At 48.9% G+C, this 21,882-nt stretch overlaps 2 protein-coding genes across 2 annotated transcripts in view; one reads left to right on the top strand and one right to left on the bottom strand.

Moving 5' to 3' along the window:
• LOC144824590 (lectin-like) overlaps positions 1-21,882 on the bottom strand; it is a 141,250-nt gene that overhangs the window by 90,664 nt on the left and 28,704 nt on the right. The window lies entirely within an intron of this gene.
• LOC144825266 (t-SNARE domain-containing protein 1-like) lies at positions 20,231-21,244 on the top strand. The gene is made up of 3 exons (XM_078684101.1): positions 20,231-20,671; positions 20,960-21,107; positions 21,241-21,244. The coding sequence occupies exons 1-3, from the start codon at positions 20,248-20,250 to the stop codon at positions 21,242-21,244; spliced, it is 576 nt and encodes a 191-aa protein (XP_078540227.1). The 5' UTR covers positions 20,231-20,247.

Raw genomic sequence — 21,882 nt, 5'->3', positions numbered from 1 at the left:
TGACGAGTTCCTGGGTGACCGTCTTCCTGGTTTCGGTCGGGATCCATCGGAAGATCTTGCGGAGCATGCGTAGGGTGTTGAAGCATGATGAGGAGACGGCGTTGACTTGTCTGGTCATCGAGAGGGAGGAGTCCAGGATGAAGCCCAGGTTGCGTGCGTGGTCTGTTGGCTTGGGAGTGATGCCCAGGGCGGGGGGCCACCAGGAGTCATCCCAGGCGGAGGGCGATGGTCCCAGGATGAGGACTTCCGTCTTGTCTGAATTCAGTTTCAGGCGGCTGTTCTTCATCCACTCGGCGATGTCTTTCATCCCTTCGTGTAGGCTAGTTCTGGCGGTGGCGGGGCCTCTGGTGAGGGAGAGGATCAGTTGGGTGTCGTCGGCGTAGGAGATGATGTTGAGGTTGTGTTGGCATGCGATGGCTGCAAGGGTTCTCATGTAGACGTTGAAGAGGGTGGGGCTGAGTAATGATCCTTGCGGAATGCCGCAGATGACTTCGGTGGCCTCGGATCGAAACGGGGGAGGCGGACTCTCTGTGTTCTTCCGGCGAGGAATGAGGTGATCCATTCCAGTGCCTTGTCTTGGACACCTGTGTTGCTGAGGCGTTGGGCTAGGGTGCGGTGGCAGACAGTGTCGAACGCTGCGGAGAGGTCCAGGAGGATGAGGGCCGCTGTTTCCCCGTTGTCGAGCAGGGTTCTGATGTTGTCGGTGGCTGCGATGAGGGCGGTCTCGGTGCTGTGGTTGGCTCGGAAACTGGACTGTGAGGGGTCAAGGGATCCGTTCATCTCAAGGAAGGCGGCAAGCTGTCTGTTGACGGTCTTCTCGATGACTTTGGCAGGAAAAGGGAGGAGCAAGATGGGGCGAAAGTTCTTGAGGTCGGTGGGGTCCGCTGTTGGGTTCTTCAGTAGGGCGCTCAGCTCGGCGTGCTTCCAGCTCTCCGGGAAGGTGGCGGTGTTGAAGGAGATGTTGATGATGTCCCGAAGTTGGGGTGCGATGATGGAGTCGGCCTTGAGGAAGACGTGGTGGGGGCAGGGGTCGGTTGGAGATCCGGAGTGGATGGTGTTCATCGTGCGGGCTGTGTCTTCGGTGGTCACCGTGGTCCATGAGCGGAGGGTGGTGGTGGGGGGCGTTGGTTCGACGGTAGGGTGCGTGGATGGTGCGCCGAAGCTGTTGAGGATGTCGGCGATCTTGCGGTGATAGAACGAGGCGAGAGAGTGGCAGAGGTCTTGTGAAGGGGTGATGTTGTTGTTGCCGGTGGTGGGGTTGGAGAACTCCTTGACGATGCTGAAGAGTTCCTTGCTGTCGTGGGCGTTGTCGTCCAGTCGTTCCTTCAGTGATTTCTTCTTGGTGGTGCGGATGAGCTGGTGGTGCTTGTGGGTGGCTTGTTTGAGGGTGGTCATGTTGTCTGTGGTCTGGTCGAGGAGCCAGGCTTTCTCGAGGGTGCGGCAGTTCTTCTTGGAGTCCTTGAGTTCGTCGGTGAACCAGGTGGCTTTCTTGCTTCTGGGTCTGCTGGGAGGGTTCTTCAGTGGCGCGAGGTCGTCTGCGCAGGCGGTCAGCCACTGTGTGAAGTTGCGGGTTGCTTCGTTGGGGTCCGTTGTGCTGGCGGGCGGGTTCTGGCAGAGGGAGGTGGTGAGCTGTTCGGCGGTGATCTTGCTCCAGTTCCTGTGAGGAACCTGTTGCGGGTGGTGGTGGGTCGTTGTGCACGCAGCTGTGGTCGGTCCAGTGAAGTCCGGTGGAGTGGCTGAAGGTGATGTGCTTGCTGGATGAGAAGACGGGATCAAGCGTGTGGCCGCCGTAGTGGGTGGGGGTGTTGACCAGGTGCTTGAGTCCGAGGTTTGCGAGGTTGTCCAGCAGGGCGGCGGTGTTGCGGTCCTTGTTGTTCTCCAGGTGGAAGTTGAGGTCCCCTAGGAGGATGTAGTCCGCAGAGGGGAGGGCGTGCGGGCTGATGAAGTCCGTGATATCTTCGCTGAATTGTGTGCGTGGTCCCGGGGGTCTGTAGACGAGTGTGCCTCTGAGGGTAGTCTTTGGGTCGATGTGTATCTGGAAGTGCAGGTGTTCGGCGGTTGTGAGGTTGTCGTCGGAGTTGGTCGTGATGCGGATGGTGTTCTTGTGGACGATGGCAATGCCTCCTCCGGTCTGGTTGACGCGGTCCCTCCGGGTGATCTTTTATCCGTCCGGGATGGCGATGGCGATGTCGGGCGCTGAGGAGTCGTTCATCCAGGTTTCTGTAAGGAAGGCGACGTCTGGTGATGTGGTGTCGAGCAGGTTCCAGAGTTCGACGGCGTGTCTGTGGACGGAGCGGGTGTTGAGAAGGATGCACTTCAGGTGGTTGCTGCAGGTGCTCTGCTTGGCGGGTGCGGTGCAGGTCCGGAGGCAGGTGAATTTGCAGGCTTGGCAGGTGAAGGGTCCGTGGGTGCGTTTCGGGGTGGCTCGGTAGCAGGAAGGGGTTCGGCCGGCGTTGAGTGCCTTGAGGGTGGCGGCGTCGTTGGTCCGTCGTGTGGGCAGGCGTCTTTGGGGGCCAGGGGTTATGGCGCTGGGTGTGGTCCAGGCGCGGACAGGCGCAGACGGGCTTGCCTTTGGCGTGCCTTCGGCGCGCAATCAGCGCGCCCGCTGCGCGTGACCGCTGCGCGTCTGCGCGGTCGCCATTTAAGGACAAGTGGGAGGGAGGAGCAGCTGGGAGGCGGGAGCGGAGAGGACACGGAGAGAAGGGGGCGTGGCCGCAAGAACGGCGGCGGCAAGCGGGGACCGGGGCTAAACAGGCACTTCGGGAAACAATGCACAAGTTTACAACAATTTACAAATATACAGCAGGGGAATAAACAGTGAGGCAATAGCCAACAAGACGAGCTAGGGACTCAGGCAAAAACGGCAGATCGTGACTGCCAGCAGCAGCGCGGGGCACACGAGGGGCACACACACAGCTGGGGGGCCGTGCGGCGCGGGGGTGTCCTGAGAACAGGTCACACTCACTGCGCGGTCGCCATTTAAGGACAAGTGGAAGGGAGGAGCAGCTGGGAGGCGGGAGCAGGGAGGACACGGAGAGAAGGGGGCATGGCCGCGAGAACGGCGGCGACAAGCAGGGAGTGGGGCTAAACAGGCACTTCGGGAAACAATGCACAAGTTTACAACAATTTACAAATATACAGCAGGGGAAAAAACAGTGAGGCAGTAGCCAACAAGACGAGCTAGGGACTCAGGCAAAAACGGCAGATCGTGACTGCGAGCAGCAGCGCGGGGCACACGAGGGGCACACACACAGCTGGGGGGCTGTGCGGCGCGGGGGTGTCCTGAGAACAGGTCACACTCACCTGCGCTGCACGGTCGCCATTTAAGGACAAGTGGGAGGGAGGAGCAGCTGGGAGGCGGGAGCGGGGAGGACACGGAGAGAAAGGGGGCGTGGCCGCGAGAATGGCGGCGGCAAGCGGGGAACGGGGCTAAACAGGCACTTCGGGAAACAATGCACAAGTTTACAACAATTTACAAATATACAGCAGGGGAAAAAACAGTGAGGCAGTAGCCAACAAGACAAGCTAGGGACTCAGGCAAAAACGGCAGAACGTGACTGCGAGCAGCAGCGCGGGGCACACGAGGGGCACACACACACAGCTGGGGGGCCGTGTGGCGCGGGGGTGTCCTGAGAACAGGCTCCTAGATTCTAGATGCACGTAATCCCATAGGGGCGTTGCCCTGGTAATTGTATTCTTCCATCCTAACTTGGAGATAGTCGAGTGCTAAAGGTAGACTGTCAGAGCCATGAGTCCCACCAGTGGGAGGCAATGGGGATGGTGTATAAAGCTCATAGTTCGCCCCTCGGTTGGAGAACTAGTCTTTCCATCCGATAGGCAGATTCGGATACTGGGTGGTTCACAGTTGCTAACTGCGCCACTCTATATGAATTTGAATGTTGGGCAGGACAATTCCCCCACCATACCAACTCCGAGTCAATTTACTAAGCACGATGCGTGGGAAGCCCCCATCCCATAGAATGGTTCGAACAACACTCTAAGTATTTAAAATATGCACCAGGAATCAGGAATGGTATGCTTTGCATTAGGTAGAGAAATCGTGGCAGTGTCATCATTTTAAATAATGCCGCTCATCCAAGGAGGGAGAGGAGGAGTGGCCGCCAGTGTTGAACATCATTCTTAAGTTGGGTCAGGGGACTTTGTAAATTAGGGAAATGGAAGAAAACAGGGTCAGTAGTGACATAAATGTCAAGATAGCGGAACCCACCTGTAACTATTTGTGCCTCACATTTTTTGGGTAGATAGGACATCGTTCCGTGAAGGACAAACACCACAGATTTGGACCAGTTGATTGGGTGCCCAGAATACCTGCGGAAAGTCGCAAAGGTATTTAATATTCTGGTAATAGAGGACGTGGGAAAAGCTGCATAAAGAAGGATATCATCTGCGTATGGTGATATTTTGTCTTCCCAGTCCTCTGACCAACGAAGGCCTCGAATTAGTGGATCCCTCGAATCCAGGTTGCCACGGGTTTAGGGATTAAAGCAAATATGAGGGGCACTTGGGGGCAGCCCTGTCTCGTTCCTCATTGCAGGGGGAAAACCTGTGACATTTCCCCATTGACCACTACCTGTCCTAAGGGCTCTGAGTATAAGAGGCAAAGCCAGGACAAGAAACGCGTCCTCAGGCCATTCTCTCAGGTACCGCCAAGAGGTATGGCAACTCACTGGTGTTAAAAACCATGCGCGTGTCAAGGTATAGAGCTACTGCATCTTCTCGAATCCTTTGAGTGCCTCCAAACACGCCATGAAGGTGTCTCAAGTTTAGTGCTGTGCTGCACCCTGGCATAAAGTCAGACTGGTCCGGATGGACTAAACTGGAGCGAATCAGAAGAAGTTGCAGGGCTAGTAGCCTAGCTAAATGTTTTCTTCTGTGTCGAGCAGTGAAATAGGTTGATAAGACGTCCACTGGCTACCCTTCCTTATGAATAATGACTATGGTGGCAAGTCTCTGATTTATGGGGAGCTTACCCAGGCTTCTACTTTCATCAAACATTTTCAACAGGTGTGGGGCAGTAGAGGAATCTGTGAGCTTCTACAGTTCTACAGGGACACCCTTAGGACCATTGCCTTACCCAAATTAATGGCCCTAATTGCCTGTGTTACTTCATCGTCTGTGAGGTTACTCTCCAGAAGTTGTATATCATCTGGGGTCAAGGATGGGAGGTGATGTCTGCTAGGAACACCAGGGTTTTCTGTTCTGAAGATATTGACTCTCCAGAATAAATCTGAGAGTAATGGTCTGCGAAAACCTCAGCAATTGCATGAGTATCTCTCTTGAGTTTTCTGTCCTTGGAGCTTATGGTTGCAACCCATTGTTTTGCTCTCTTACGCTGGTCGAGCCATGCAAGCACTTTTCCTGCTTTGTTGCTGAGCTCGTTCACCCTGTGTTGAGAGGCTTTAATTTTGGCCCTGTCGTCATCCATCACCCTGTCCTTGCTGTTTAAGAATATGGCTGTTTACAAGGCCTGTAATTAGATTGCATGCCATTACAACGTGGTTGTTACAAACACCACGTTGTTAGTACGCATACATCGCTAGTCAATACAACAACTTGTTGTAGGGGGCGTGCTTGACTTAGGAATAGTATTATTTACTATTCCTACTCTAGTTTGCAAAACAGCAGGGAAGGTGTTGGATTTTAAATCCAATACCAGTGCGCCCCCTACAGCAAGTCATTATAATGATTTGCGATGTAATGGTATGCTTACTAACAACACGGTTGTTCTAACGACCGCGTTGTAATTGCATGTGTTGTGGAGACAGTATTGTAAATCGTCGTATTCCACTAATTGGGTTTCAAGTTATAATATCTTCTGCTCGAGTCCTGCCACCTTGGTTCTTTTGTCTCGCTTGTGCCCTGCTATTAGAGAGAGGGCCTGTCTCCTGGCCACTGTCTTATATGCCTCCCAAAGTATCAGTGACGAGGTAACCAAATGTATATACTCTTGAAAGCAGAGTTCAGTGGCTTCAACAAGCCCTTTTCTCATTATTGCCATTGGGCCAGTGCGGTGTGGGTTACCCACCCTGTATCTTGCCCATAGTGGGGAAGGATTATAGATGCCTCTCGCCAAGTGTCTCGCATCCGTGAAGTATGGAAGATGTGGTGCTAGGTATATTAGGAAGTCAATTTATGAGTGACTCCCATGTGCCCCTTAGTGAAAGGTCGATTCCTGAGTATAAGGACTTAGGGATCTCCAAATGTCGATCAAGCTCAACGCGGAAAGAAGTCAACCGGATGAGTTCGAGAGGGATGCGGCGCCCTGGACGGCAACCGATCTAGGTAATCACATCATGCCATATTGAAACCACCTCCTATCAAGAGACAACCCAGACACCGAGTTCAAGCATAAGAGCCCCCAATTCAGAAAGAGTCTAGTCCTTCAGAGTTGGGGGAGACATATACCGACAGGATATTGATCGCCTCTCCTGTCCATGTCCCCGGAAGCTCAGCATATCTACCCATCCTCTACGACCAAATCTTTTCAATTATATGGGGAAATCCTTTCCTGAGGAGGATCCCAGTACCTCTAGACCCAGACGTGTATCCTGCATGCACTCTCATTTCAAATGCCCATCAGTCTAGGGCTTTGCAAATGTTGCCCATAAGATGGGTTTCCTGCAATAAAACAATATCAGGGGAGCATCTTTCAATAAAGTGAAGTATTATTCCACGTTTAACTTTATCCCCTAAACCGTTTACATTTCAGGTGATTAGTCGATTCTCGAGGAGGGACTGTCCTGCCATATGGAGAGAAGTGTTATCCTTCTTGGATGGATATAAACAGACTACCTTCCCGTCCGCGCAGCGGGCGGGCGCAGCGGGCGCGCCGGCGGCGCGCCGAAGGCGCGCCAAAGGCAAGCCCGTCTGCGCCCGTCCGCGCCGGACACGGGCCTAGGGCCACCCCCCCTGGCCATAGTGTTTGTGTAAACACAGTATCCTACCCACGCTCTGCGTTGATTGACCTTCGCCCACAAGCCACTGAAAAATGCATAAGGCACAGCCCAGACTTTATATCATCTAAAACTGTATTGGATTGTAATCACTGCCAAATGTCCATTCCCCTATTAAATAAAAGAGCCAGTAGCGAAAACTCCATCCAGGTAAATCAAGTGTTTACGATAGCCCTCATTAATGTACGCTCATTAGCCAAACATAGGCAAGAAGTAGCCGATGTACTTATTGATAGGAACATAGATGTAATGTTCCTGACAGAAACTTGGCTGGACAAAGCCTCTGACCCGGACCTTGTCATAGCCGTTCCACAAGGTTTCAAGTCTTACAGATTAGATAGAATTGGTAAGAGAGGCGGTGGGGTTGCTATAATCGCCCGTGACTCTTTTAGAATTCGTACTACTGTCATTCCTTCAACGACATGTGAGGCGCTTCAATTCGATATCTATTTGTCCCCTTCACATAATTTTAAAGGTGTATTACTATACAGAAGACCAGAATCACGGTCGGAATTTCTCACAGAAATACTCACTATCCTAGAAACTACAGCTATGGATAAATCTGTGACTCTGTTAGGTGATTTTAATTTCCATTTGGAATGTAGCGAAGATAAGGAGACTACCTCATTGCTATCTGAAATGGAGATCTTTGGCCTAGTTCAGTTGGTGAAAGGACCTACTCATAACGCAGGTCATACCTTAGATGGTATTTTCACCAACTTGGAGAATATACTAGTGACTGATGTCCTACCAATGACGTGGACTGATCATCACTTGGTACTGGCCACAATATTAATGAATAAAAAACCCATAGCCACTTTGCTCCCCCCCAAACATGAAATGTTTAAAGTCTGGAAAGACGTTAATATTCCCAGTCTTCAGGAGGCGTTACAGAACTCTATACCCACATGGGCTACTGATCCAGAAACTGCTACTAATCAATATCATACATGGGTCGGCCAGGCGGCCAACAAACTGGTACCTGAAAAAAGAATGTCCAGGAATAGAAGATCCCCCTCAGCACCATGGTACACGGAGGAACTAAAAAAACTAAAACAGCAATGCAGAAACAAAGAAAGAATTTGGAGGAAAAAGTATGAGAACGAAGATAAGATAGTGTACAAGGGCCTGCTAACCCAATATAAACTACTGATCACAGAGACAAAAAAGAAATTCTACACTGAGCAAATTGAAAGCGCAAAAAACTCGAATAAAAAGTTGTTTGAAATAACTAAACAGCTTGCGGGAAGTGTCCCAGACCTTAACCCCCCGTGCTCACAAGATTTCTGTGATTCATTGGCTTCATTCTTTTTTAGCAAAGTGAATGACATATTTTCAGCCTTCAATCTAGCCGATAACCAATGCCTTGAAAAAATAAATACCCCATCCCCAAGTATAAATTTTTCCTGTTTTGCAGAGGTTACGGAAGTTTATATTCAGGACACTATTAAAACAATTAAATCTGGATCAGCCCTGGATCCATGTCCCTCAAACACCCTTCGTTCAATACTGGATACGGTTATCCCAGCCATTACCCAAATAATTAACCTCATGTTCCGCACAGGCATCTTTCCAAGCCAGTTAAAAAAAACTTTACTCAAACCCCTTTTGAAAAAACCTGGCTTGGACAAAGCAGAACTTAAAAACTATCGACCTATAGCGAATTTACCTTTCCTTGCTAAAATAGTGGAAAAAACCATGAATACTCAACTTACGGAATTCATCGAGCAATACCACCTGCTCGATGAAACACAATTTGGATTCCGTAAATATCATGGAACGGAAACAGCACTCATCAAAGCTGCAGATGATATTCGACTCATCAGAGACCAAGGTGGCACTGCACTGTTGGTACTCTTAGATTTATCTGCTGCTTTCGACACGGTTGACCATAAAATCCTGGTCAACCGTGTCGAAAAGATGGGTGTACAAGGCCTAGCAAAAGATCTGCTAGCGTCTTTTCTAGCAGAGAGATCCCAGGCAGTTATACTGGGCCGGTTTGAATCTGCTGAGTTATCGCTGCCATGTGGGGTGCCTCAAGGTTCATCCCTTAGTCCGACACTATTCAATATATATGTGTCGGACCTCGCTAATACCATCAAAGCGCACGGGATGAACCTTACCTCATATGCGGATGATACACAGCTGATACTGGCTGTTAGGAATAATGGGGAAACAGTGGCGGAAAATTTCAAGACAGGTATGCTGGCCATTGGAAAATGGATGTCAGCAAACTGTCTGAAATTAAATTCTGATAAAACTGAGGTGGTCACCTTTGGCCACCTCAGTCCTAGCTGGTCCCCAACCTGGTGGCCATCATCTTTTGGAGCCGTACCCATACCAGTTACGAAAGTAAGAAATTTGGGTGTCATCTTCGATGACAAGCTAAATTTTCTGGCGCATGCTAATCAGACGGCCTCTACGGCGTTTTACAAACTACGTCTGGTTAGGAAGATTCTTCCTTTTCTTCCTACTAATGTGGGAAAGACACTGGTCAGCGCTCTGGTATTGTCAGCACTGGACTATTGCAATGGCTTGTTTGCAAACGCACAAGTCAGGATAATAAAGAAATTGCAAACAATCCAGAATGCGGCAGCCAGACTTCTCCTGAACATTCCTAAATTTAAGCCAATACAAGAATCCCTGAGGAGTCTTCATTGGCTCCCGGTCAGGAACCGAATTAAATTTAAAACACTTTGTATCGTCTACAAGGCTTTACATCAACAAGCACCTCAATTCCTGTGCGACCATCTTGTCCCATACATTCCCACTCGAATGCTACGATCAGCAGGACAGAATGACTTGGCAGTGCCTCGGACTAGGCTGGTCAACTGGGGAGACAGACGTTTCCTAGTTGCCGCCCCAAGATTGTGGAATTCTCTCCCACAAATCATAAGAACTTGTCCGAACCTAATGTCCTTCAGGAAGAAACTGAAAACCTGGCTGTTTAACCTCTGAAAAACATCCTCAGTATCAAACAAGTGAGTAATACAATACAGCGCCGAGACGCCTGCGGGCAATTGTTCGCGCTTAATAAATTCTAAAAATAAATAAATAAATAAATATGTGCTATGACCCTGTATTCGCCCTTCAGGATACCTTGCCCAGTTAGTCGTTGTCAAACAAAAGGCAATGGTCATGATACATGAAATATATTGGTGGACATCTACTGCCTGTCTTATAGAACTCATAAAAACACAGAACAAAACCATCAGAAAATTCCGTACTTTCTCCTCCCCTTTCCCTTTCAAGTCCACCCCACACCGCATCCCTGCCTGACGGATCCCCAACTGCCAGCCCCCTCAACTCAGCAGTCGGCCTGTCGGCCTATCATAACATAACACGCATAGGGAATATACGCTTTCCGTCTCACTCTCCCTTACTCACCTTTTAGCCCTAAGTCTTGACAATCATACATAAAGTAAGTAATTGACACAGCAATGGATAAACAAGTCCCACCCATCTTATTATTATTATTATTATTATTATAACAGTCTTGTACAGCGCATGGTCACCCTGGAGCATCCCAGCGCTTCACCCGACAGAGTAACAGAGCAAAGAAACGAGGTCCAATAGTTTAGCAGAAGAGAAGAGTTTTCAGTTTTTTACGAAAACGCAGGAGACAAGGCTCCGAACGTAAACCTAGGGGGAGTGAGTTCCAGAGGGTTGCAACATTTACGGAGAATCTTCTTCCTCCTGATCGGACCTTTTTGACCCTAGGGGCCACAATTAGATGTTGTTGATCAGAGCGAAGAGTTCTACTCGCTTTATATGGGGTCACCATCTTTTGGAGGGCGGGCGGGCCTTTGCCTTGCAGGATTTTATGTGCCAGGCAGAGAGATTTAAATTTAACCCTTTCTCGCACTGGCAACCAGTGCAGTGCCCTCAGTGCTGGTTTGGCCGATCGTGACATTGGGATGTTATAAAGCATTCGTGCCGCCGCATTCTGAACTTGCTGGAGTTTGTTCAGAGTAATCTCAGGGGCACCCAGGTAGATTGCATTACTAAAGTCCAATCTAGATATGATAAGACCCTGGATTAGCAACTTCCGAGATGAAAAAGGAATCAGAGGCAGCACTTTGCGTACCGATCGGAGGAGACCAAAACAGACACCAGCTAGTTTGGAGGCCTGGGTCCTAAAGGAGAGATCTTGCTCCAGCCAGATACCCAGGCTCTTAATCTCGGTCTTGGGTATGGGAGGGGATCCCAGGCAGCTGGGCCAGGCCGTGCAGGGGAGTGAGGGGTTTTTCATTCCCATCAGCATTATCTCAGTTTTAGAGCCATTAAGCTTGAGTGCTGAGTCCCCCATCCACGAATGGACTTTGGATAGGCAGGAATGCAGCACCTGGGAATTATCCTTGGTCTGTGAGAGGGCGAACACCAACTGAGTATCGTCGGCGTAGCTCACGATCTTGATGTTAAAAGGAGCCACCACATCCTCCAGGGGGGCCATGTATACATTAAATAATGTAGGGCTCAGGGAAGAGCCCTGAGGTACACCACAATGGAGGTGGGTGGATGCCGATCGTGCGCCCCCTTCCCAGACCTGAAAGGTGCGTTCGCTGAGGAATTACCTCAGCCATTTCCTCGCTGTCCCCCTCACTCCGGCATCTGACAGTCGTTGAAGGAGCACTCGGTGGTTAACAGTGTCAAACGCTGCACTAAGGTCCAGGAGGATCACTGCCACTGATCCTCCTGAATCCAAGATGCAGCGTACCTCCTCCGTGACTGCCAGCAAGGCGGTGTCTGTGCCTTGGCCCGGACGAAAGCCTGTTTGTGAGCTTCTCAGCACACCGTTGGACTCAAGGAAATTGGACAGCTGGAGATTGACCAATTTTTCCGTGATTTTACTTAGTCCCGGAAGAAGCGAGATGGGCCTGTAGTTCGCCATGTCAAGCGGGTCTAAACTAGGTTTTTTTAATAAGGCTTTTACTATTGCTCCCTTCCAATTGGGTGGGAGTACACCAGCGCCTAATGAGGAATTAATAACCTCCGTAATAGGCTCCACAATGGAAGGGGCAACTAGTTTAAGAATCCTCATGGGGACCACGTCCCGGGGAGAGCCACTCTTAATGGACAGTAAAACTTTAAGGACTTCATCTTTGGTAACTTGTCCGAAGGTGTCCAAGGTTCTCAGAGGTAAACCCTCAACCTCTAGGGGCTCAGCTCCTATGCTAATTTGAGGCAGGGTGATCAGGATTTTTTCAATTTTGGTGTGGAAGTACTCTGCAAGATCGTTACATTTGTTTTCCAGATTCTCCGCAGGGGCGGGAGGTGGAGGGACCCTCAGAAGTTCTTTAACCACCAGGAATGTTTCTCTAGAAGAGTTGGAGGCATTACTGATTCTCTCTTCCAAGAATTGGGTTTTGGCGCGCCGGATGGAGAGCTTGTAATTCCTTATTGCCACTCGATATTCAGTCTTACAAGCTATTTCCCAGTTCTTCCTCCAGGCACGTTCGAGTTTTTTACAAGCTCTGCGCATTACCCTCAACTCTGGCGTGTACCAGACTACGTGAACTTACAGGGAGAACGGCGTCGAGAGTATTCGACATCCATCTGCAGAAGTCTGCCTCTGCCAAGACAGGGTCCTGTGCTAAAAGAGGGCGCGAGGTTTCCAGACTACGTGAAAAGTTTTCCACTGATAGCCTGGCCCAGGGTCTTTCTGGTGGAGGAAGAGCTCTCCGCCTCAGTCTGCCAGGCAAAAGGGATCATAAAATGATCCGTCCATGGCAGAGGGATCGGGGGGGCTGCTTTCATGGTGGAAATATTTGAAAAAATAGGGTCCAACAAGTGGCCCTTGTTGTGGGTCACCTCCAAATTAATGAGATTGACCCCACAGGTTGTAAGGTCACATTGAAGGGCTATCGCCGCCCGGTCTTCCTGGTCGTCGAGATGGAGATTAAAGTCTCCCAAAGTTATAAAGTTTGTATTGGACGCGGCACAGACCATTACCGTTTCCATGAGTGAACCGAGGAAGTTGCCAGTGCTTCCGGGGGGGCGGTAAACTAGTAGCCCCGACATCGCCACAGTGGGAGAGATTTGGAGGGAGAACTTACAGCTCTCACAATCTTCCACCTCCCCGTTTTGGGCCCTGCATACCAGCGAATTCTTATACAGAATGGCCACGCCTCCCCCTCGACCCAGCGGTCTGTTCTGTGTGTGAATAAGAAAACCCGGAGGAAGGGCGTTCACTATATCCGCCTCCGAGCCTTGCGTAAGCCATGTTTCTGTTAGAAACAGGATATCAAGCTTGTGATCCGAAATAAGGAGGTTGATCTCCAGGGAGTGCTTAGGGAGAGACCTGCAATTCAGAAGAGCAGAACGAAGTGAGTGCTTTGCCTCTGCTTGGTTAGGGGGTTGACATAATGCACAATAGATAAAAGGTTCGGTACCCCTCTGTATTGATGTGCTGTGCGACGGTTTTAGGGAGCGCGATCGAAGAAGATCATCACGCGAATAAGTGAGTGCAGAGTTTAATTAAGCCGGCAGAGTCACTAGCCCTAGGCTCGTCTGCGCTCGGACGGGCGCAGATGGGCGCAGACGGGCGCAGACGGGCACGACTCTGGCAAGACTCTGGCACGACTCTGGCACGACTCTGGCACGACTCCGGCACGACTCCGGTGCAGGTCCGGCACGTCCACACTGCGCGTCCGCTGCACGGAGTCATGACTCTCTTTATACGCGCTGCTAGAGCGCGTCACTCACCAGCCCTCACCCAATATGGCCACCAGAGTTGTAATCACCAGCCCTCGGCGTCTACACTCGACCGAGGGCTGTCAGGGGGCGGCGGGAGGGGGGAGAGGTACAGAGAGTGAGGGGTGAAACAAGGGAAGTCTCTGCACACTTTTTAAATCAAGCGTGCAAAGTACAAAGTGCGAGCAATTTAAAATAGTTTAAAAACGCTGAGAGCGCTAAGCACAAAGTAAAGAAATGAGACCTCCCGGCTTCCGCCTCAGGAGGGAAAGTTATCTGCAGGTAGCTGACACGAACACTGCCTCTGGGAACCCTTTATACGCGCTGCTAGAGCGCGTCACTCACCAGCCCTCACCCAATATGGCCGCCAGAGTTGTAATCACCAGCCCTCGGCGTCTACACTCGACCGAGGGCTGTCAGGGGGCGGCGGGAGGGGGGAGAGGTACAGAGAGTGAGGGGTGTAACAAGGGAAGTCTCTGCACACTTTTCTGAAACAATAATCAGCTCAAGTCAATTAGGAGATTCAATTGAAGTACAAGCCCCATCTTATCTTAACAAAGCCAGAATCTCCCCGCAGAGGCGAAAGTCCATGTGAATGGAAGTATCAAGGTTAATCGGGGAGAGGAGATCCCTCCACTCAGCTTCCATCAGAGTCAATCATTATGTTGCTTGTGGACGCACTTTTGCATCTATCCCCTGGGAGGCATCATCAGCTAGTTGATCACCAGATGTCGCTACTGCTTTCCTTTGTCTCCCACGGCGCGCCTTAGTACTGTAGCTGTCCACTGTCCTCCAGCCCTCCAGCTACTCCTACGCTGCCTCTAGTGTTGCAAACACCAACCTTCTCCCTCTGATTCGATTCGTAGTCGTGCCTGGAAAAGACATGAGCATTTTACCCCCTTATCTCTCGGTGTTTAGAAGGTGCCTCTCAGCCTCGTGTCTTTAGGGTAAAGTTGGGGGGAAAGGTGTTTTGTGCATTTTCGTGTAGGACTGGTAAGCGCAGTGCAGGCTGTCTGTGGTATCACATCACAATCTCTATTGTTAAAGAGATGAGCAAGCATAGGTCTAGATGTGGCCCTGGGCCTAGGTCGGCCACCTGGCACTCGGTGGGCCCTTTCCACTGAAAACAACTGAGAGAGTCCCCTTTGCTGGAGATGTTTCAGGACAAGATCCTCAACAAACACATCAGTTGCTGGTCCCTCTGCTTGTTCGGGGACCCCCCAAAATACAGACATTGTTGCGCCGCAACTGACCTTCCTCGTCCTCCAGTCTGGTCTCCAGGTTAGAATTAACTGCTTGCATTTCAATTATTTGAGCCTTAAGAAACTTTGTGTCTTGGAGTAGAGTTGTATTTGAGAGGAGAACCGGCATTAACATAAGGACACCTGCAAGGGGCTGAAGAGAGATGTGAGAGGAGAACAGACAATAGCATAAAGACACACACAGTGGGCTGAACAGAGATTGTTCGGGGACCCCCCAAAATACGGACATTGTTGCGCCGCAACTGACCTTCCTCGTCCTCCAGTCTGGTCTCCAGGTTAGAATTAACTGCTTGCATTTCAATTATTTGAGCCTTAAGAAACTTTGTGTCTTGGAGTAGAGTTGTATTTGAGAGGAGAACCGGCATTAACATAAGGACACCTGCAAGGGGCTAAAGAGAGATGTGATAGGAGAACAGACAATAACATAAAGACACACACAGTGGGCTGAACAGAGATGTGAGAGGAGAACAGACATTAACATAAAGACAAACCCAGGGGGCTGAAGAGAGATGTAAGAGAACAGACATTAACATAAGGACAACTGCAAGGGCTGAAAAGAGATGTGAGAGGTGAACAGACATTAACATAAGGACACTGACAGGGGGCTTAAGAGAGATGTGAGAGGACAACAGATATTAACATAAGGACACTCACAGAGGAGGACTGAAGAGAGAAGTGAGAGGAAAAGAGAAATTAGCACACAGACTCACATGGAGCTGAAGAGAGATATGAGAGGAGAACAGACATTAACCTAAAGACAGTCACAGGGAGCTGAAGAGAGAAGTCAGCGAAGAACAGACATTAATGTACAGACTCACAGAGGGCTGAAGAGAGATATGAGGGGGGGACAAACATTAACATAAGGACACTCGCAGGGAGCTGAAGAGATATGTCAGAGGAAAACAGACATTAACAAAACAGGGAGCTAAAGAGTGATGTGAGCAAAGAACAGACATTAACATAAGAACACTCAAAGGGGGCTGAAGCAAGATGTGAGCAGAGAACAGACATTAACATAAGGACACTTACAGGGGATTAAGAGAGATGTGATAGAAGAACAGAAATTAAATAAAGCTAACTCACGGGGGCTGAAGAGAGAGTCAAAGGAGAACAGACATTAACAAAAGGACTCAGAGGGGGTTGAAGAGAGGTGTGAGGGGGAATAAACATTACCATAAGGACACTCATAGGGAGCTGAAGAGTGATGTCAGAGGAGAACAGACATTAACATGAGGACACTCACGGGGTTGAAGAGAGATGTGAGAGGGTAATATACATTAACAAAACAGAGAGCTGAAGAAATTTGGAGAAAATATAAGATTCAAATGGTAGATTTTATAGCACACATTTAGAACTAGTTTTAGAAAAACTGGAATTTAAATGGGGCATTTTAGAGCACGAGTTTCAATAGTCGAAGCATACCAAAAATATGCGATGTATAATACCTAATTTGTCTGTCTGGGATATACCTTCCAACCCACAAATCAAGCACATACCCACACTCAAAAATAGATGCTACTATTTTTTCCCACCTGGAATGCATATTTCCACCAGTTTACAGAATTGTGTCAGGTATGGGCCTCTCAAAACAGATGGGTTGGAAAATGACGCTGCTCAAATAAAACCCCAATTCACTTTGATGGAAAGAAAAGGCACAAACATATGCATACATATGCACTAACAAATCAAGAACCTCCATGCTTAGGATCTGCGTTATTAGATCATTTTATGATTAATGTTTCCTCCTCCTGGGCTCCAACCCCTCTGCCTGGGACAAATCCTGGTGGTCAGCAGATATTGGAACCCACCCACACCCACAGACCAAGCACAAAATCTCCGCATTATCTTGGACTCCTCGCTCACCATGAACCGCCAGATCAGCGCCGTCTCATTATGCTGCTTCCACATGCTACTCCTGCTCCGAAAGATTTTCAAGTGGAACGCCACCGAGTCCAGAAAGACTGTCACCCACGCACCCATCAGCAGCGGACTCCACTACAGCAATGCACTAAAAGCCGGCATCACCCAGAAATTCCAATGAAACTACAAAGCATCCAGAATGCATCCTCTGTTCTCCTGTCACATCTCTCTTCATCCCCCTGTGAGTCCTTATATTAGTCTTTTCTTCTCTTACATCTCTTTTCAGCCCACATAAGTGTCCTTATATTACTGTCTGTTCTTCCCTCACATCTCTCTTCAGCCCCTGTGTGTTTTTATGTCAGGGATGGCTGTTAAAGTATAATGTGGCAGCGAGCGTAGCGAGCAAGTCTGAATTTAAAATAGGTGAGTGCGAGATAGTTTTGCCCTTAAGAAACGTTAAGAAAACATTGTATTGAAATGGCCAATTTTATCGAATACATTGGCAACTAATCTTTGAAAAACTGGATTCAAAATAAGGCATTTTACTGCACGAGTTTCAAGAAAATAGTCAAAGCATAGCAGAAATATGAAAAGTATAATACCTAATTTTTCTGTGTGTGGTATGCCCTGCAACCCACAAACTAAGCGCACACCCACACACAAAAATAGGTGCCACAAGTGTTTCCCAACTGCAATTCATCTTTCTACCTGTTTACTGTATTTTTTTAAGGCATGGGCGTCTCAAAAGAGACTGGTTGGATGATGATGCTGCTCAAAGAAATAAAAACCCACTTCAAATCGATGTAAAGGAAGAGCACAAACATGCGTACATTTCCTAATAACAAATCAAGAAACTCCGTCCTTAGGATCTGGGTTGTTAGATTATTTTATGACTAGTGTTTGGGATGATATGCTTGGGGCTGTTAGCGCTATTTATTTGTTTAGGAGGAGTATGTTTTATGTGGGGTAGGGTTACCCTACGTATTTCTTAAACTGTGTTGGTTGAAGGTGATGACTTTCTTTCATTCTTTCTTTTTTTATTTTTTTCTTTTTCTTTCTTTCTTTCTTCCTTTCTTTCTTTCTTTCTTTCTTTCTTTCTTTCTTTCGTTCTTTCCTCTCTTTTTCTCGGGATCTTATTATTCCTTATTGAGATCGTATTTATTATCGTGTTTAAGAGGTATCTTGTGGGGCACTTTGAACATTAAAATTGTGTATTATAAACATCACAATAAAGAAACACGAAAAACAATAACAAAACAAAAAGGACCCACCTTGCAGCTTGCACTGTGCTTCAGAAGAAAGATAAAACAGCGGTTCTACCAATGCAAAGCTGAATCTTACAATAGAGGGAAGCAATTGGTAAACTCATTCTTAGTCTGGAAGGGTTCGTACTGCAGTGTCAGCGCCGGCTCATGCTGGCACTTCAGGTAGAGACTGGCAGACTGGCATGAGGGAGAGCGGGGTCAGCCTGGTTAACAATGCAAACAAACAATGGTAAATGCAATAGGTTCGTTTCTTAGTGTGGGAGGGGCCGTACTGCAGTGTCAGAGCTGGTTCAGGCTGGCTGCAGGTAGAGGTTGTTGTGGGGGAGAGTGGGTTAAGCCGGGGCAACAAAGCAAACAAGCATTACTAACTGCATTAGGTTTCTTAGTCTCAGCGCTGGCTGAGGGTGGCATTGCTGATACATGCTGGCATGAGGTAGAGTTGGGTCAGCCAGGGAAACAATGCAAACAAGAACTGGCACATGCATTATATTTCTTAGTCTCGGAGGTTCCACACTGCAGAGTCAGCGCTGGCTCAGGCTGACACTTTAGGCAGAGTCTGGCATGAAGGGGGAGCGGGGTCAGTATGGGAAACAATGCAAACAAGCAGTGGTAAATGCATTAGGTTTCTTAGTTTCTTAGTGTCCGAACTGCAGTGTCCGTGCTGGCTCAGGCTGGCACTGGCATTTGGCAGAGCGGAGTCGGCCTGGGAGACTATAAAAACAAGCATTGGTAAACGAATAAGGGTTCTCAGTCTCGGAGGGTTAGTACTGCAGTGTCAGCGATGGCTCAGGCTGGCACTTCAGGTACAGAGTGGCATGCTGGAGAGCGGATTAAGACTGAGCAACAATGCAAACAAGCAATGGTAAAAGCATTAGGTTTCTTAGTCTCGTATGGTCCATACCGCAGTGCCAGGGTTGTCACAGGCTGGCATTTTAGGTACAATGAGGGAGAGCGGGTTGGCCTGGGCCCACAAAGCAAACAAACAATGGTTAATGCATTAGGGGCCAGATGTAGGTAAATCATATTTACCGACTCTTAAATACCGAATTTTACCGATTCGGTATTTAAGAGTCGGTAAATATGAAGTACCGAGATGTAGGTAAATCCAGATGTGGATTTACCGAATCTTTAAAAGTCGGTATTTACCGATTCGGTAAATACCGACCGGTAATGCCCCATTCATTCCTATGGGCTTTGAAGCCCATAGGAATGAATGGGGCATTACCGGTCGGTATTTACCGAATCGGTAAATACCGATTTTGACAAGGGTGCAGGGGGTGTCACTTTGACACCCTCTAGCACCCCCAAAAAAGGGTCGGGGGCCATATGGCAGGCATACCTGCCCTAAGGGCAGGTCTGCCTGTCATATGGCACAGGTGTGCATGCACACATGCGCATGCACACCTGAATCGGTATTTCACCATCAAATTGAATTTGATGGTAAAATACCGATTTCTTAGGCCTTGTGGGACTCATAAGAGTCCCACCTACATATCAATTTTACCGATTCTGTAAAAATACCGGTCGGTAAATTTACCGACCGGTATATTTACAGAATCGGTAAAATTACCGATTTGCCCAGTTTACCTGCCCCTACATCTCGGTAGCCAAATACCGGTCGGTAACGGACGAATTCGGCCGTTACCGACCGGTATTTGGCTACCTACATCTGGCCCTAGGGGCCAGATGTAGGTAAAAAATATTTACCGATCCTTAATTACCGAATTTTACCGATTCGGTAAATAAGAATCGGTAAATAAGAAGGGGGGGTATGTAGGAACATCCAGATGTTCCAATTACCGATTCGGTAAGAATCGGTAAATAAGAATCGGTAAATTTTGAATCGGTAATTACCGATCGGTATTTACCGATCGGTATGGCCAATGCATTCCTATGGGGCAAAAGTCCCATAGGAAAGCATTGGAAATACCGATCGGTAATTACCGATCGGTAAATACCGATCGGTAATTACCGATCTGTAAATACCGATCGGTATTTCCCGCGTCGGCCAGCAACCAAAAGTGAAACTCAACACAACAGCCAATCAGGTGCAACCACCCTCCCCCTTCCTGGCAGGAAGTGTGCACACAGGCAGCTGCAACTAATTAGAAGGTTCTGGAAAGGCAGTTGGAGCAGAGAGACTGGGAGCAGCAGCAGCAGCAGGCAGAGCTTGTGAATTGAGAACACTTTAAAATGGAAAGCAGCAGGGAAAGTGAGCAGGCAGAAAGGAAAAGGAAACTTAAGTTCAGTAGTACTGAATTACAGGTGCTTGTTGAGGAGGTGGTCAAGGTACACCACAGACTTTTTGGAAAACTGTCCCTCACTGTGGCAGAATCCACAAAAAGGAAAATATGGCTGGACATCCTAGATAAAGTGAATGCTGTGGGAGTGACCACCAGAGTGACAGAAGACTTAAAGAAGAGGTTCTATGACCTAAGGAGCCTCACAAAGAAAAAATTGGCTGATCGCCACAAACAGTCACAGAAAACAGGTGGAGGAAAGAACACAGCACCCCCACTCACCGAGCTTGAGGAGCTGGTAGCCACAACCCTGGAGTCTGAAAGTGTCCATGGACTGGGAGAAGTGGACAGCTCGGCTAAATCTGCAAAAACAAAAGGTAAGATGCATGCACAGCAATCCCCCTCCCACCCCCATCCATCCCTCACCCCTTGCAGCTCAGTTACCCCAGTCCCATGGTGTGTGTGCAAAACTGTAGCAATGCATCATGGTACATGTAGTCAGTCTTTGACAGAACATGTGACATAGCACTGTAACCAACAAGTAATTTAAATGTTTGCAGACAAAATGAAGGGCAAGCAGCATGTTCAAAGTGCAAATTGATATGTTTAATTGTAGTGGCTGTGACACATTAGCACCTAGCTGATATGTGCCCATATGTCCACAGGTCACACATCCAGAAGGCAGTCCGAGGAGGCAGAAGGCACGGCACCCCAGAGGGATGACAGTCAGGATCCAGGGCCCAGTGCATCCCAGGACACAGGGGTTCTGAGTGGGCAGCCACCCTCCCAAGCAACAGACATCAGTGAGGAAATGCATGGATCCCCAATTCCCTCACAGTCACCACTATTGGTGTCATCACCAGAAATGCCTGCATCCCTTGAATTGGTAACATCTGTTGCACACCCTAGCAGGAGGCATGTTGGTTCCCCACTGCTGCAAATGGAGATAGGTGCTGAGGAAATGGTGGGTGTAGAGTCACATGACTTGTCTGAGGCTGACATCACTGCCACACTGCAGCCCGGCACAGAGCCTGTACCACCTACCACTAGAAGGCGCACAGTCCAAGTAAGGGGTGCAGGTGCACGTGGGGAGGGGTCCAGTGTCTTCCAAGGCCTGGAGGGATCGATGGTCAGGATACAGAGGATGCAGGGCAAGGGCATCATGGCCTGTCAGAGACAAATGAGAAACATGAACATTAACATTCAGGACATTGGCAAGGGCATACAAGAGCTTGTGGAGGTGAACAAGTGCATGGCAACAGGCATACAGCAACTGTGCACTAAACTTGACTCTGAAATTTCTGCAAGGCGCAGGGACAAGCAGCGAGCACAGAGAGCAGAGAAATCCTTACACCGCCTGGCAACAGCCACATCCCTGCTATGCAGGCGTAGCATCAATAGCCAGGAAGTCCTGACTAATAATACCAACCAGTTAACAAGGGGCATAGCTGGAATGACTGGTGCGCTGGAGGCCCTACTCAAGTGCACGAAGTTCTGCTCTTGACGTGCCGGACAGTGAACCTAGCACCAGTAGGAGCAGCACAGCTAGCCCACATGGTGTTGAGCCAAGGAGGAGCAGCAGGCGACA

The sequence above is a fragment of the Lissotriton helveticus genome, chromosome 3_1 (genome assembly GCF_964261635.1).
Source record: "Lissotriton helveticus chromosome 3_1, aLisHel1.1, whole genome shotgun sequence".
Taxonomy (NCBI): domain Eukaryota; kingdom Metazoa; phylum Chordata; class Amphibia; order Caudata; family Salamandridae; genus Lissotriton; species Lissotriton helveticus.
This window is presented reverse-complemented; position numbering and strand designations above follow the sequence as displayed.